Genomic DNA, 13,378 nt, shown 5'->3' with positions numbered 1-13,378 from the left:
AAATCAGGATTGTCTCTTGGTTTTGTCCAGGCGGAGCCAGTGTGTGGGCCATCACTCCAGAGGAGAGGGGGAAACACGACAAGCAGTTTGACAGCCTTGCCCCCGTCCTCGGCTATGTCTCAGGTAGGCTGTTGTCATAACAAACAGACCCGATATTTGTTTATGATGAATACCTAGAAGTGTTATCAGTAGTTCAGCTGTATCAAATGTCTGCCTCTCTGAACCCCAGTGATTTCTGTCTGTCTTAAGGAGAACAAGCCAGGAAATTCTTCCTCCAGTCCGGCCTGCCTCCTTCTGTCCTGGCAGAGATCTGGTAAGCACAACCTAACCACAGAGTCTTTATCCTACATAATGTGTCCTTAAGCAAGAGCACGAAGGTCAGTAGGTCCAAACTTTTGTTTTTGGTCAGTTTGGTCCTTTCAGCCTGCTTTGAACTTCCTGTTGAGAACTAACTTCCTTCACAGCCTGCCCCGCCTAGTAAACTGTGTGTGTAAGAGGGGGGAGAAAGTGTGTGTGTGTACTGTAATTAGAACAGACTGTGTGTGTGTGTGTGTGTGTGTGGAATTCAATCCCACCAGAGCCGTGTCCCTTGTGTAAAACTCGCCTTTTCTATTGTCTCAATAAAGGAAAAACAATACTAGGAATGTGCACTTTGCTATAAAGAGATCATATTATACCTCAGCTTTCTCTCCGTCTCTAGGAACCTAGCTGACATGGACAGCGATGGGAAGATGGACAGACTGGAGTTCTCCATCGCCATGAAACTCATTAAACTCAAACTTCAGGGGCGGAACTTACCCTCTTCCCTGCCCGTCATCATGAAGCAATCTCCCGTCTCCAATTCTGCTTCAACCATCCCTTCATCAGCACGCTTCGGTAAAAATTCTCGACTCAGGATGTTACAGTTACAATCCAATTTTAAAACCCCTACACTTTTTGTCACAACCTAACCAAGAAGTGTTATGTCATCAGTGACAGTGGAAAATGAAAGTAACCAAATGTAACTTTTCAACTTAGTCTGTCTTCTGAAACAGTGTTCCTGATCTTTTCATGTTCACCTGTGTGTTTCCTCCTAATAGGAATGGGTTCTATGCCAAACCTGTCAGTCGGTCTGTCATCCATGTCAGCTATGTCAGCCATGCCCATCCTAACACCCATCCCGGTTAACCCCCACATGCACCCTGTGCAACCCCTGGTGCCAATGCCAATGACTCTGCCCCTCATCACCTCCTTGGGAAACTCTGGACTCCCCAACGGCAATGTCAACCTCCTCACCTCACCTCTTGTTCCCAACAATGCAGGTTGGTTCTGCAGCGGAACCATTCCGATTTGCTTGTTGGACAAATAAAGATGGATATTGATTAGTGGTTTAGCACCAATTCATTCAGATTTGACCCGAGATCAAGTAGATGAAGGCATGCTGAAGATGCTGAATTATGTTCCAGAGCCATTCATTTAAATGAATATGCTACAGGGTTATTTCACATGAGACATGACATCTGAGATCTGTTGAAAAAACACCGCACAGCACAGATAAGCTTGTGCTTTATATCTTTGCTGAATGGCTATTAATATTAACCTGTGCACATGCAAAGAAGCCCACTATGGTAGCATTGCAGCTGGGAACACTGACACAGGTAGACTGTAAAATGAAAAGAATACAATGCATGTATTTTGGGGTAGAATAATCCCAAATTAACATTAATTCAGTAACTGAATTAACATTAGTGAATAGTGAATAGTTGCTGATTTTTCCATGTTTGCAAATGTAGGCATGACTTTAATTTATATATGCAAATTGGCAGTTAAACCTTACTGTTAAAACTGTTGTGTTTTGTAGTTTGACAGCGACAGTGATGTTCTTCTTTACGTAACACTAGTTGATAGCTTTTTAATTGAGTCCTGCTACACATATTTCTTTGCATTTACACATTACTAGCAAAGTGAATTCCTAACAAGATCCCTAGTTTGAAACCAGCTAGTAGTTACTAAAAGCTTAAGAAGCACGATTGCACAAACTTAGTAACAAACATATGAATAGCTGCTGCAATCCAATCCTGGTGTGTAATGTTTGGTGTATCAGGGTCAGTTATTCAGGTCTTGCATGTTAATGGTGCAATGCGTGAAGTACAAATGCCACATGATATCTACTCCCTGAGGTCTTATATCTGACTTGAAATCCACACAGGAAGTGTATGTACGTTTGCAGAAAGTAACGCTTTTTAGCAGCAAGGAGATGAGTCACCGCAGTCTTTGCTGCAGTTACTGTACCTATTGGATAAAAACATTCACTGATATCAAGTGTGGGTGTACTTATGATATATACATACTCATTTAGTTTCTCTTTTATCTGACCCTTCATCTCTCACCTCCTGCATCTGTCCTTGCTCTCTTTAATCTCAGTCTGTTCAACCACACGTTTTGTCTGTGAAATGAGCAAGCTAATGAGTGAGTGTGAAATGTCTCTATTATTTGGTGTTCTCTCGTTGTTATCCCTCTCTCCCTGCTGATGAAATATATTTCAGTGCCACAGCTAACCCTCTTAAGCGCAGGGTTGCAGACAGCCACGATCACTTTGTTTTTAGCCAGATGTCAATAACCTTGCTGCTGTAGCTCTGTGTGCTGCGACTATAAAGTATGGGAAGATAAGATTAGATGTACTCGCATTCAAGGACAATCGCACCCTACACTTCTACAGTATGTCAGAGATTGATTGCATAAGGAAAGCATATGCACGCACAATGTATTTACATGCATGCACTAATGCATTACCTTGAATTTGTCAAAATCATATTTAACTATTAACCAATGTTTGCAGCGCTCCCCCTCTCTGGCTTCTCCTCTCCTATGACGTTCTCTCCATCGACTGGGATGTCAAAGGCAAACTCTCTTCTTGATCTTGCATCCAGCAGGTGAGACCCAGAGTGTATATAAATACATATTGTATAAAATAACTCACCATTTATTATGTAGTTATTTTAAGAGAAATGCTGGTATTAACACTGGTATAAGTCGCACACTGCCAGCCCATTAATTCAGCTCAGAAAGAAGCAGAGTTTTTGCAGGGAAGGGTTGAGGATCAGAATGCAGACAGAGATGAAACACTTAGATAACAGAGAGAGCAGGAAGGCCTTTTGAAGTCAGATGTTCTAGTTGGCAACAGTAGGAAGTGGGCTTGTTTAGAGTCACTAACATTAGACAAGAGCTGGCATCAAGTGACATTCCTATAGGAGGAGGTCACTACTGCTGTGAAGTTTGAGTCTACTTTAGTAGCCGTAGGTCCACCTCACTGGTGTTTTCGCTCAACAACTACTGATTGGATTGCCATGTATTGTTGATTTAAGTATTTAACCATATTTTACATTACTCTATTTGTATCTTTATTTATATTTTCTATATTTGATTGTTATGCACCTGTTATCACCATGGCAAATTCCTTGCATGTGAAAAACAAGTTGGAAATAAACCCCATTCTGATTTTCATTCTGATATAAATACTCGGCAGGTGATTGGATGAACCATGTGAACAAACCTTTTTTAATGTAGTCAAACTCTTATTGAAGACAGTCAGGAGAAGAGAACATATTTTCCATCAAGAAAAGCCTTTGGTGCTGTTCTTTGCTCTTCTTTCAGTGAAGAAATTCTCTCTAGTTCTGATATAACTGCCCACCCCTGTCACTGCCAGTACTTCCTCAAAGGATGCTGATTGGTCTGGTACTCTTATACCGGCCACAAACGCTCAGATTGAAGCCTGATGAACGATCTTGTCAGTCCATCTTCCTGGTTAGGTTAGTTACAAATATTCATGGCTCCCAGAGGATGAAGCCTAATGACTTCCTCTAGCAGCACCATAAAGTTTATATTTATGATATAGATGATGTATACTACACACCATCAGCCAATAATGGTAGCATTTAGCTCAAAGCACAGAGCTGCTGGCCTGGCTGTTGACTCTTAGTCTACAGATGAGGTCTGTAAAACAAAGGAACAGGTTATAGATAATGGACTAAAGGAGATTATGCACTATTGTTGGACTGCTTCTAATTGTCACAGATGGGTTATGTTACATTAAATGCTAATATGGGTATGTGTCGCTGGTTCAGGTCCAGCACGGACCACAGTATGGAGTGGGGACTGGTAGCTGGAGAGGTGCCAGTTCCACCTACTGTGTATTGCTGAGGTGCCCTTAAGCAAGGCACCTAACCCCGAACTGTTGTAGTCCTTTATCGACAACAGTCAAACTTTCATTTGTGGATTGGAACAGAGTTGGGGAGGTTTTTTTGCAGTTTCAGCAGCAGCCAGATTCCCTTCAAAAAAGACAACAGTAGTATCCAATATCCTTGCTCCTTCTCATGGTGTTTTGTGTGGTTTGGGAAACAGGATAGGAGTAGTGTCTGATTTCATGTTGAATATATTGTTGAGAGTGCCCCGTTGCTTCATACAAAACGTCCTGACCTCGAGTGTAGGTGGTGAGGCAATAATAAGGGCAGCAGGAGTGTTTGGAAGTCAAATGCCGAGAGTAAGATGACAACAGCCACCCACATCACTTTTACCCTTCCTGTCCTAATTGTGACACCCTCTTATATCATGTTAGGCTCCTTGTTTTTCTCCTGTTTTTTGTTTCCGGTCCCATAACAAGTTTAAATGTAAGGGAATTTTACAGCTCTACTTGGTGCGACTAATTCACTAATGCACACACACACATAAAAAAAGAAGCCCTTGGGCAGAGGGAGTATCCCACACTACATCACCTATTGTCTCCCTGAAACTTATCCTTTCGTTTCCAGAGGAGCACTGCAAGTTTACACCCTATAATGAACGAAAGAGAAAAAAAAAAAACATTCTTCTCAAATGAACATCATCGACCCAGCCTATCCTTTTGCTATTTTTGCAGAGGCATTGTTTATAATAAAAACAGAATGGCTGATTAGCGTTGCCTGAGGAAACAGTGCTGTCTTGTTTCAGAGAGTCGTTGTCTACTGTACGTGGTCGTTTGCAGCGGCTTCCTCTACTGCTAATTAAGAGCTGAGAAATAACACTGGGGAGTCTCGAAGCAATTAGTGGTTTTAAGTCGGGGCTTGAATACGAGGGAGAAAAGGGAACACTGACCACATAATATTATTGTGTAATTTCCCTTTAGGTGATATCTTGGCACATCGACATGCCTCTCTTTCTCTCTCTGTTCGTAGTTCAAATTCTTCCTCCACCACGTCGCTGGCCAGTAACTCTCCGAAGACGGGTGCGAGCGATTGGGCCGTTCCACAGGCCTCGAGACTTAAGTACCGTCAGCAGTTCAACACGCTAGATAAGCTCATGAGTGGCTACTTGTCAGGTAGGACACACACACACACACACACACACACACACTCCAACCTAAATAAACATGAGGTTCTCAAGACCTCTTGGCAGCTCAGGAGTGGTCTTCTCAAAGTTTGACAGAGCAAACTCCGGATCCGTTTCACTTTACACACATGCACTCACGTACTTGCTCTCAACCCCACTTGACAGAACGTACATAAACACGTCATCAGTTGCGGTGAGAATTCACTCTTCACTATTATTTTCTGATGTTATTTTTACTTTGCAGGACCTCAAGTTAGAAATGCGCTGATAGCGTCCAACCTGACCCACACTCAGCTAGCTACCATCTGGTGAGTAGAAGGTGTGTGTGTGTGTGTGTGTGGTGTCTTTGCTCTCCAGTTTTATGCCACTGAAAATCATAAAAAGCTCTAAAAATGGAAAGCCAAACAGAGATCAAAACTATTATATAAATATTATAAAATATTGTGGATTTCTCTATTTTTTTTAATGCTGAAATTTGCAATGTTCCCCACATTACTGGCCTCTGTGGCAGGGAAAAGATGGTGGAAATACAACAGAAGTGGAATATTATCCAAAATTGTACTTCTGACTTTGTCGCACCTCAGTGTTGTGTGTACTATAAACAGCAGTATATCTGGCTGATTGGAGCTTTTTAGTGTCTTTTAGTTGATAGTCGTGGTTTAGAGGCTTTGTTCTGGTTTAAGAGGCGGCAGTGGCTCTATAGGGGCTTGTCTTTGGAAGTTAACCAGGCAGCGTATTCAAGTCCAGCCTGGACCATGTTACAGAGTGTGGACTGGTAGCTGCAGAGGTTGCCAGCCACCTCCTGGGCATTGCAGAGGTGCAGCCCCTAACTGCTTGAATGCCAATGTTTCCTTATAAAGCTTGTGGAAACCAAAACAGAGCTAAAGAGCAGAGAGAATATTGAAACCAAATTGTCCAAAACATGACTGCAAATGAATGGTAATGTTGCTTTGTGTCTGCTGGATGTGTAAATGGGCAACTGCCTCATCAACAGCTTTATGAGGTGATCATTTGCTAATGTTTCTAGCTTGTTCCACTGCCTACTAATAATACAATCATGATATTCTACCCCCCCAAAAAAATTTCATCTTTATTGCTTTACTCTCCTATTGCGTGTACATAGGAACTTGGCAGATGTGGATAAGGACGGTCAGTTACAAGGGGATGAGTTCATCCTGGCCATGCACCTGGTGGACATGGCTAAAACTGGCAGACCCTTACCACTCACACTGCCTCAAGACCTGGTACCTCCCTCTCTCAGGTAACACGTACACACACAGATTGACACTGGACTTGCATATATTCATTATCACAACTACAGACATTGTTTTTTTTTATCATTTCAGAGGAGGAATCAAGTCCAGTGAGCTTGTTAATGGAACGGGGCCCTACATAACTCCCTGTTTAATAGACACAACAGAGATAGAGCCTGCACAGAAGACCAAGAGCAGTGGTAGGGCACATCCTGCACTCGGTCTGTTTTGTTATAGTGTGAGTCTTCCTCTGTTTCATACCTCTCTCTTCCTCCTCTTTTTAGTGTCCTTTGAGGACAAGCTGAAAGAGAACTTTGCACGGGGCAGCGCCGAGCTGGAGAAACGGCGACTGGCTCTGGAGGAACTGCAGAGGAAGGAGAGGGAGAGGAGAGAAAGGGAGGAGAGGGAGGCTCATGAAAGGAGGGAGAGGGAGGCCAGGGAGCAGGAAAACCGTAGGAGGCTGGAGGAGGACAGGCGGTTGGAGAGGCAGAGAGAGATGGAGAGACAGAGGGAGGAGGAGAGGATGAGAGAGCTGGAGAGGAAGGAGGTGAGTGGGAGAAAGTAGCCTCACCCGCGAGATGCTGAACATCTAGAGAGCCACGTCAGATGACCACATTCCTTTCTACTTTCAGGCGGCAAAGCAGGAGATGGAGCGCCAGCGGAGGGAGGAGTGGGAGCGTGGGAAGAAAGAGGAGCTGGGCAGGAGGAGAGAGGGGGAGCAGGATGAGATCTCCCGACTCAGGGCCAAAAAGAAGAGTCTAGAGTTGGAGCTGGAGGCTGTGGTGAGACGCTGATGAATACGCGTACTTACAATCTCGCAATGTTAATGAAAGCGCACACACTAATGTCACCGGTCTCACAGGGCAACAAGCACAAGCAGATCTCAGACCGTCTCCGTGACGCTCAGAGCAAGAGGCGGATTCTGAAGGCAGAGGTGGAACTCGTCAATCAGAAAAGGGACACGCGTATCACAGAGATCAACTCGCTGCAGCTTCAGTTTGAGGTTAAAGAAATGTGTTTGCTCTCGCTCCTTCCCCATCAAGCTGTTTGCATTTAAATTATTCACGGGAATGTTTTTTTCATTTCCTGTTTCGATGCCTCTGTGTTTGCAATAGGACTGGCAAAGGAAGCTCTCACAGCTGGTACCAGAACAACACAGACTGACAGAGAAGCTGCAAAACATCAGCCTCAACAAACTTTCCTGTGGGTGACAAATGCCTGCTGGCACAACACACACACATACATCAGTCATGAATTCTCTCACTTCCTTCTGACTTTTGACCTTTTCCCTTGTAGCGGTGGCTTTGACCTCTCTGACCGGGAGTGTGACAGAGAAAGGTGTGAACTGCCGGAGGCTAAAGGACCAGCTTGACACTCTGGAGAGGGAGACCACAGACAAACTGGCCCAGATGGAGCAGTACAACAAGGAGCTTAAGGTTAGTGAAAACCATTGGTTTTCATCAGTTTCCCTCGTATGAAAATCAAGAAGCAGTCTCTTAAAACTTGCTCGAGTTATGTTCAATTTTGTCGGTCTGAGTTTCAACTTCATGACCACACTAACATTATGCAACACTTAATAACTAAAGCCAACTTATTGACTTAACTTACATACACAAAAGTAAAGTTTTAAGCATGTGCTAATGGATTTTCATGCCCTGCAGATATGAGAAAAAACCAGTAGTTCCCTGCAATCATAAAAAAACATTCCAAAATCTAAAACTGTTTGGCATACATTCAAAATAGATGAGAAACTGTTACATTTACACAATTTTAAATGCATTTTAAAGGTGGGGTAAGTGATTCTGGAGAAATCCCATTACATGACAAATAATACCATGATATATTGCAAACGATACAAGTGTTAACTAATCTCTGTTGCTGCTAAAAGCGTTCTCCAGACAGCGATACTCACAACTCTCCTGCTACTATAGCTAACATCACATCGACAGCATATCTTGGCAAGCGAGAAAGTGAGCTGAATGTTCATGGGAAAGTAATTTAACATTACCGAACACATAAATCCTGCTTGGAATAACAAAATCTTTTGTTTCCCATTTACACAGCCGGGTCTGTCTACAAACACCTTTTTTCTTTTTAAAACCGCACAAACAGAGTGGAAAGCAGACCAGGAGGAGATATCTGCTGACAAAAAGTGTTTTCCAGAATCACTTTCCCCACCTTTTTAAAAGTTTGCAGGTGTATTTACCTTTGGAGGGAGCCAGGCTAGCTCCCTCCTCCCTGCTTCTAGTCTTTATGCTAGCTAAGCTAATCAACCGGCTCGCTCCGTACTTACTTGACAGACAAATGTCAAACTATTCTTAAGGTTATATATTTAAGATTGATATTCCAGGATACAAGTTTGGTATGTTCAGAATAATACTACAGTGCGGCAAAGTAAAGCAACATCACTATATGATGGATTACACCAATATTACAGACCAGAAGCTGGTTTGTAGGGAGTTGTTTTTTCTTTACTTCAGCAATTTTTTATCTGAACAAAACAAAAACAGGGAGTTTCACACTTTAAATGCTGCTGTGAAATCGTGTTCATTGTAACTTCGGAGTTTCACCTCTCAGGCAAAGAAAACCTCGTTACCTAACCACTATTGCACACATACAGACTCAGATGTACACATTCGCTGGCAGAAAGCCTGATAATTCAATACCATGCCATGTCCTCTCACAATATATTGTCAATCTGATACTAATAACTGCAGCATCAAAAGGCCTGCTCTCTCTTTTTGGTCTTTTCAATTGTTTTCTTCTTTTAACTGCTTTTCTTTTCTCTCCTCCCTCTCTTTTTTTCCTCTGCTTCCTACAACCTGGACATCTTTCTTACTAATTCACGTCTCTGGTTTTCCATTTATTTTCTCTCTGATGCTTCTTTTCCGTTTACGCACCTTATTCTTCTTTTCATCCTTCTTACAACTCACCTCTGTTTTCCTCCTTATATCTTGATCACATGTATGCCTTCTGTCTGTCCCATCCTCTGTCCTCCTCCTCCCTTTCCCACCCTTTATCATCACACTGTGTGTTTCTTTCATAGCTTGGGGATATGGATGACTGTGTCCTGCGAGGCCTTCTGTCTCTGCTGGCCTGCCTCAGCCAGCTCTTCCTTCTCATCAAGGTTATCTTTCTTCCTCCCTGTCTTTCTCTCTCCCTCTCTCTACCTCCCACTGTGTAATCTTTTTCACCCCCCCTCCTTATTATGTTTCTTGTCATCTCACCTCTTGTTTTCCCTTAAGCCACTATCTTCTGTTCCTTTTCATCCCATGATGATTCGATCTGTTCGCTAATCCTTGCTCTTTTGTCTTTTGACTCATTATTAAATGGAGCTCTGCTTTGGTGCCACATCTTCCCTTTTTTTTTGTTGTTGTTGTTTCTCTCCATGGGTTATGTTTTAGTCTGTGTTGTCTGTGTAAACAGGATGCACCCTGAGGGTAAAACATACACACAGAATGCTTAACCTGCACAATTTAGTGTGTTAGAAAGAGAAAAACATTGAACTCTGCTTATACATATGTGCATATATCTGCATGTTTCTTTTTGAATGGCTGCCAGTGTGTGGGCTGGCTTTTTCCCATCCGTTTTGCATGTTTGGGATGATTGTATTTGTACTATTGCATTAAATACTCTTTTAAAACCACCACATATGTATAGATGAGTTTTGAAGTGCATCTTTTTTTTATAGATTGAATATTAATTTAATATACTGTACAGCAATATTAAAGCTTTCAAACAGTTGTTGTGCTTTGTGGCTGACCATAAGACCATAAGTCCATAAGTTAATGCTTGTATCTTTAATGTCTCTCTAACGCATTGTAAATCCTGTGGCTGCATCAGGAGCTGAGGGAGAAGCAGGTGAGGCAGCAGGCAGTCCTGGACGACCTGTACAAAGTCAAAGAGGAGAAACTGAGGGAGCTGCAGAGACGCAAGGAGGAGGAGATGGAGAGGAGGAGAAGGGAGGAAGAGGAGGCAGCCAGGTGAGTGTGAGGGAACTTATGACTTAATTTGTGTTTGGAGCAAATTATGCATGATACTACACATCTGCTTTTGTTTCTCTTCATCTTACTGTGCTGTGTTTTTAAAAAGTTGCATTTACTTCCCACAGACAGGCTAAGATAGAGCAAGAAAGAAGAGAGCAGGAAAATAGGGAGAAAGAGGAAGAGGAAGCACGTCAGAGGAGGCTCCTGGAGGAGCAGAGGGCCAGACAGAGGGAAGAGGAGGAGAGGGAGGCACAAGCTCGGCTCCGAGCGGCCCAGGAGAAAGCACAGGAAGAGGAGAGAAGAAGGAGAGAGGAGGAGGAGGAGGAGAAGAGGAAGAGGGAGGAGGAGGAAGAAAGGAAACGGAAAGAGGAAGAGGAGGAGGAGAGGAGGAGGAGGAGGAAAGAGGAGCAGGACAGAGGAGGACAGCAGCCGGTGTTGGTGGCTCAGCCATCCTCCAAGCTGACCATGTATAGAGCTCTGTACTCGTTTGTGGCCCGAAACACAGACGAGCTGAGTGTGGACGCAGATTGTCTTATAGAGGTATGAGACACACACACACACTCACACACACAGACACACAGTAAACACAGAAAACAGAAAACAATATACTGACAATATAAAGTATCATGAAATGGAACTCAATGAACTGGAGTTTTATGTAGCATTTACACATTGTTTACTGTTATGTAAAATAGTACCCAGTTTAATGTAACTAAGAACCTTTACTCAAGTACTGTACTTAAAAGGATCAGTTGGCAGAAATGCAATATAATATTCATAGGAATGTTTTCATTAATGTATAAACACCTGAAAATAAGAATCGTTATGTTATGCTGTGTCCATTTATCTATGGACACAGCAGGTTGTATTCCATGGAGACGTACTTGCTACTATGCTTTACTACTTTATACTTGTACTACAATATTGTAATTTTATTTGATAACTTTAGTCACTTGTTACTTTGCAGATTCAGATTATTAACAGAAAATATGAATCAATTAATAAATTATTACTTGTATTAAACTACCCAGCAATACATAAAGTAATTAAAATTAGCCCTAAACATTAAAGCACCACTAATTAAAATTAAGTAATATATATAATTCTGCACTGTTGATGCTAAAACGTATGTACTTTTACCTCAGTAAGAATTTGACTGCAGTACATTTACTTTTTTAGACTGTAGTATTGGTATTTTTACTTAATAAATGATCTGAGTACTTCTCACATTCACATTAGTCTACTTTATTGCTAGTTAGCTAACATTACTTTACTTGTGGTTGCATTTTTGGCATAACCAAGCAGTAGAGGCAGGACAGAAGTAGCCAGGATGAAGTGAACAGTAAGAGTTGTCAGACCACATAAAAATAACAGTGAAGCAAGTTGTGTGTAAACTGCAATATGTCATTTTTTCATATTACATATGTCACTGGTCTGTTTACACCCCACTGCCAGGACATGTTTGTGTGATGGGTGTCTAAACATACTAATAATCTGAGGTTGTTGTGTAATAGTAATTGTTCCTGATTGCTCCTAAAGATGACTGCGGTTGGGAACCAACATGTTTATCATCCTCACCTTGTTATGTCTGATTGTGGTTAATTGAACTGTGTTTTCCATGATGCAGGTGGATGAGCAGACCGTCGGTGAGCCTGGCTGGCTGTGTGGGAGTTACCGTGGAAACAGGGGCTGGTTCCCCCAGAGTTACGCAGAGAAATATCCTACCCCGTCTACTACCGAGACTGCCTCTTCTTCACCTGCAAAACTATCCTGTCCACCACCACCACTACACACAAGGTAACGTACAGGAAGAAACAGGATGGGGCAGTTTCAAAGACATTTTCTGTGCGATCCTTCAGTTCCCCTGCACTAAAGATAGTACAGGACTGTGCTTTTTTGCTGTGTGCTAGTCTGTAACAGTCACCTTGGGCATTGTAATTTATGCCACAGGACTGTTTTTATTCTTGTGTTTGCACGTTGTCTGATGGTTTGTCCCTCCCGTTTCACCCAGAGTCCCAGATGGGGAGGTAGTGAGTCACAGCACTGTTCCCGACCAATCAGACGCTTCACAGGTAAGGAGGAAAGCTTCACTTATGTTTATTTCTAACTCCTGGCATGCAGTGAATTGGGTCTGACATAGTTTTCTCAAAAGAAAACTCACTCCTAATGGATGGATAAACTTTTTTTATTTGCCTGCTCCACATGCAAATTGAAACCCTGTTTTGTTGCTGTGTCAGTTTAGAGATTAGCATAAATTTTCTGGATAACATAGCCATGTTTAATTAAGGCGCGACATGGGAGTTTTGTGGATTCTGTATTGACTCCCTGTTGTCAGACAAAATATTCTCTTATCATCATTTCGAAAAGGTTTTTTAGAGCACTTAGTTTACATACAGCTGTTCTGTTGTTTGAGATCTTCTGTGGGAAAATGACATTAAAATCCCAGCCCTGCCGGTTTATTAAGATTAAAGCTGCTATAATCAATATTTTTATATTAACAATGGATCAAATGACTATGTGTTATTTGAAAGGAGTCACCTGAAATGACAAACCCACAGAATCATCATCCAACTCTGCAGTTCCCCTTCATCTACTGAGCTTTTTAGCTTCTTTCAGATCATTTGTTTGCCGACCTACAGCTTTACTGTTTTGGTTCACTCTCATCACTCTTGTCAACGTCCAGCAGCTACTGTTTTCAACAAAACAGCTGCGATAATATCGACTGTGTCCTACCTCATACAGTTAGCAACTAGCTGCTGAATATAGTGGAGCATTTAGCAGCTAAAGAGCCAAGTA

General features: G+C 42.3%; 1 protein-coding gene across 1 annotated transcript in view; it reads left to right on the top strand.

Annotated features, from left to right (window-relative positions):
* The window catches only part of itsn2a (intersectin 2a), a gene marked incomplete in the record, with an annotated part of 37,143 nt that overhangs the window by 12,934 nt on the left and 10,831 nt on the right, over positions 1–13,378 (top strand). The window contains 19 exon segments of the mRNA XM_035678221.1: positions 31–123; positions 250–313; positions 701–876; positions 1,080–1,301; positions 2,819–2,912; positions 5,190–5,332; positions 5,588–5,651; positions 6,467–6,604; positions 6,690–6,796; positions 6,881–7,143; positions 7,229–7,378; positions 7,459–7,599; positions 7,712–7,799; positions 7,893–8,032; positions 9,643–9,723; positions 10,440–10,579; positions 10,708–11,122; positions 12,210–12,379; positions 12,594–12,654. Of these exon segments, the coding sequence (XP_035534114.1) occupies positions 31–123; positions 250–313; positions 701–876; positions 1,080–1,301; positions 2,819–2,912; positions 5,190–5,332; positions 5,588–5,651; positions 6,467–6,604; positions 6,690–6,796; positions 6,881–7,143; positions 7,229–7,378; positions 7,459–7,599; positions 7,712–7,799; positions 7,893–8,032; positions 9,643–9,723; positions 10,440–10,579; positions 10,708–11,122; positions 12,210–12,379; positions 12,594–12,654 (2,750 nt within the window).

Source organism: Morone saxatilis, unplaced genomic scaffold (genome assembly GCF_004916995.1).
Source record: "Morone saxatilis isolate NCDOM2014 unplaced genomic scaffold, NCSU_SB_2.0 Contig7, whole genome shotgun sequence".
In the NCBI taxonomy this organism is placed as follows: domain Eukaryota; kingdom Metazoa; phylum Chordata; class Actinopteri; family Moronidae; genus Morone; species Morone saxatilis.
The sequence above is the reverse complement of the archived record's forward strand: the minus strand, read 5'-3'. Positions and strand labels throughout refer to the sequence as shown.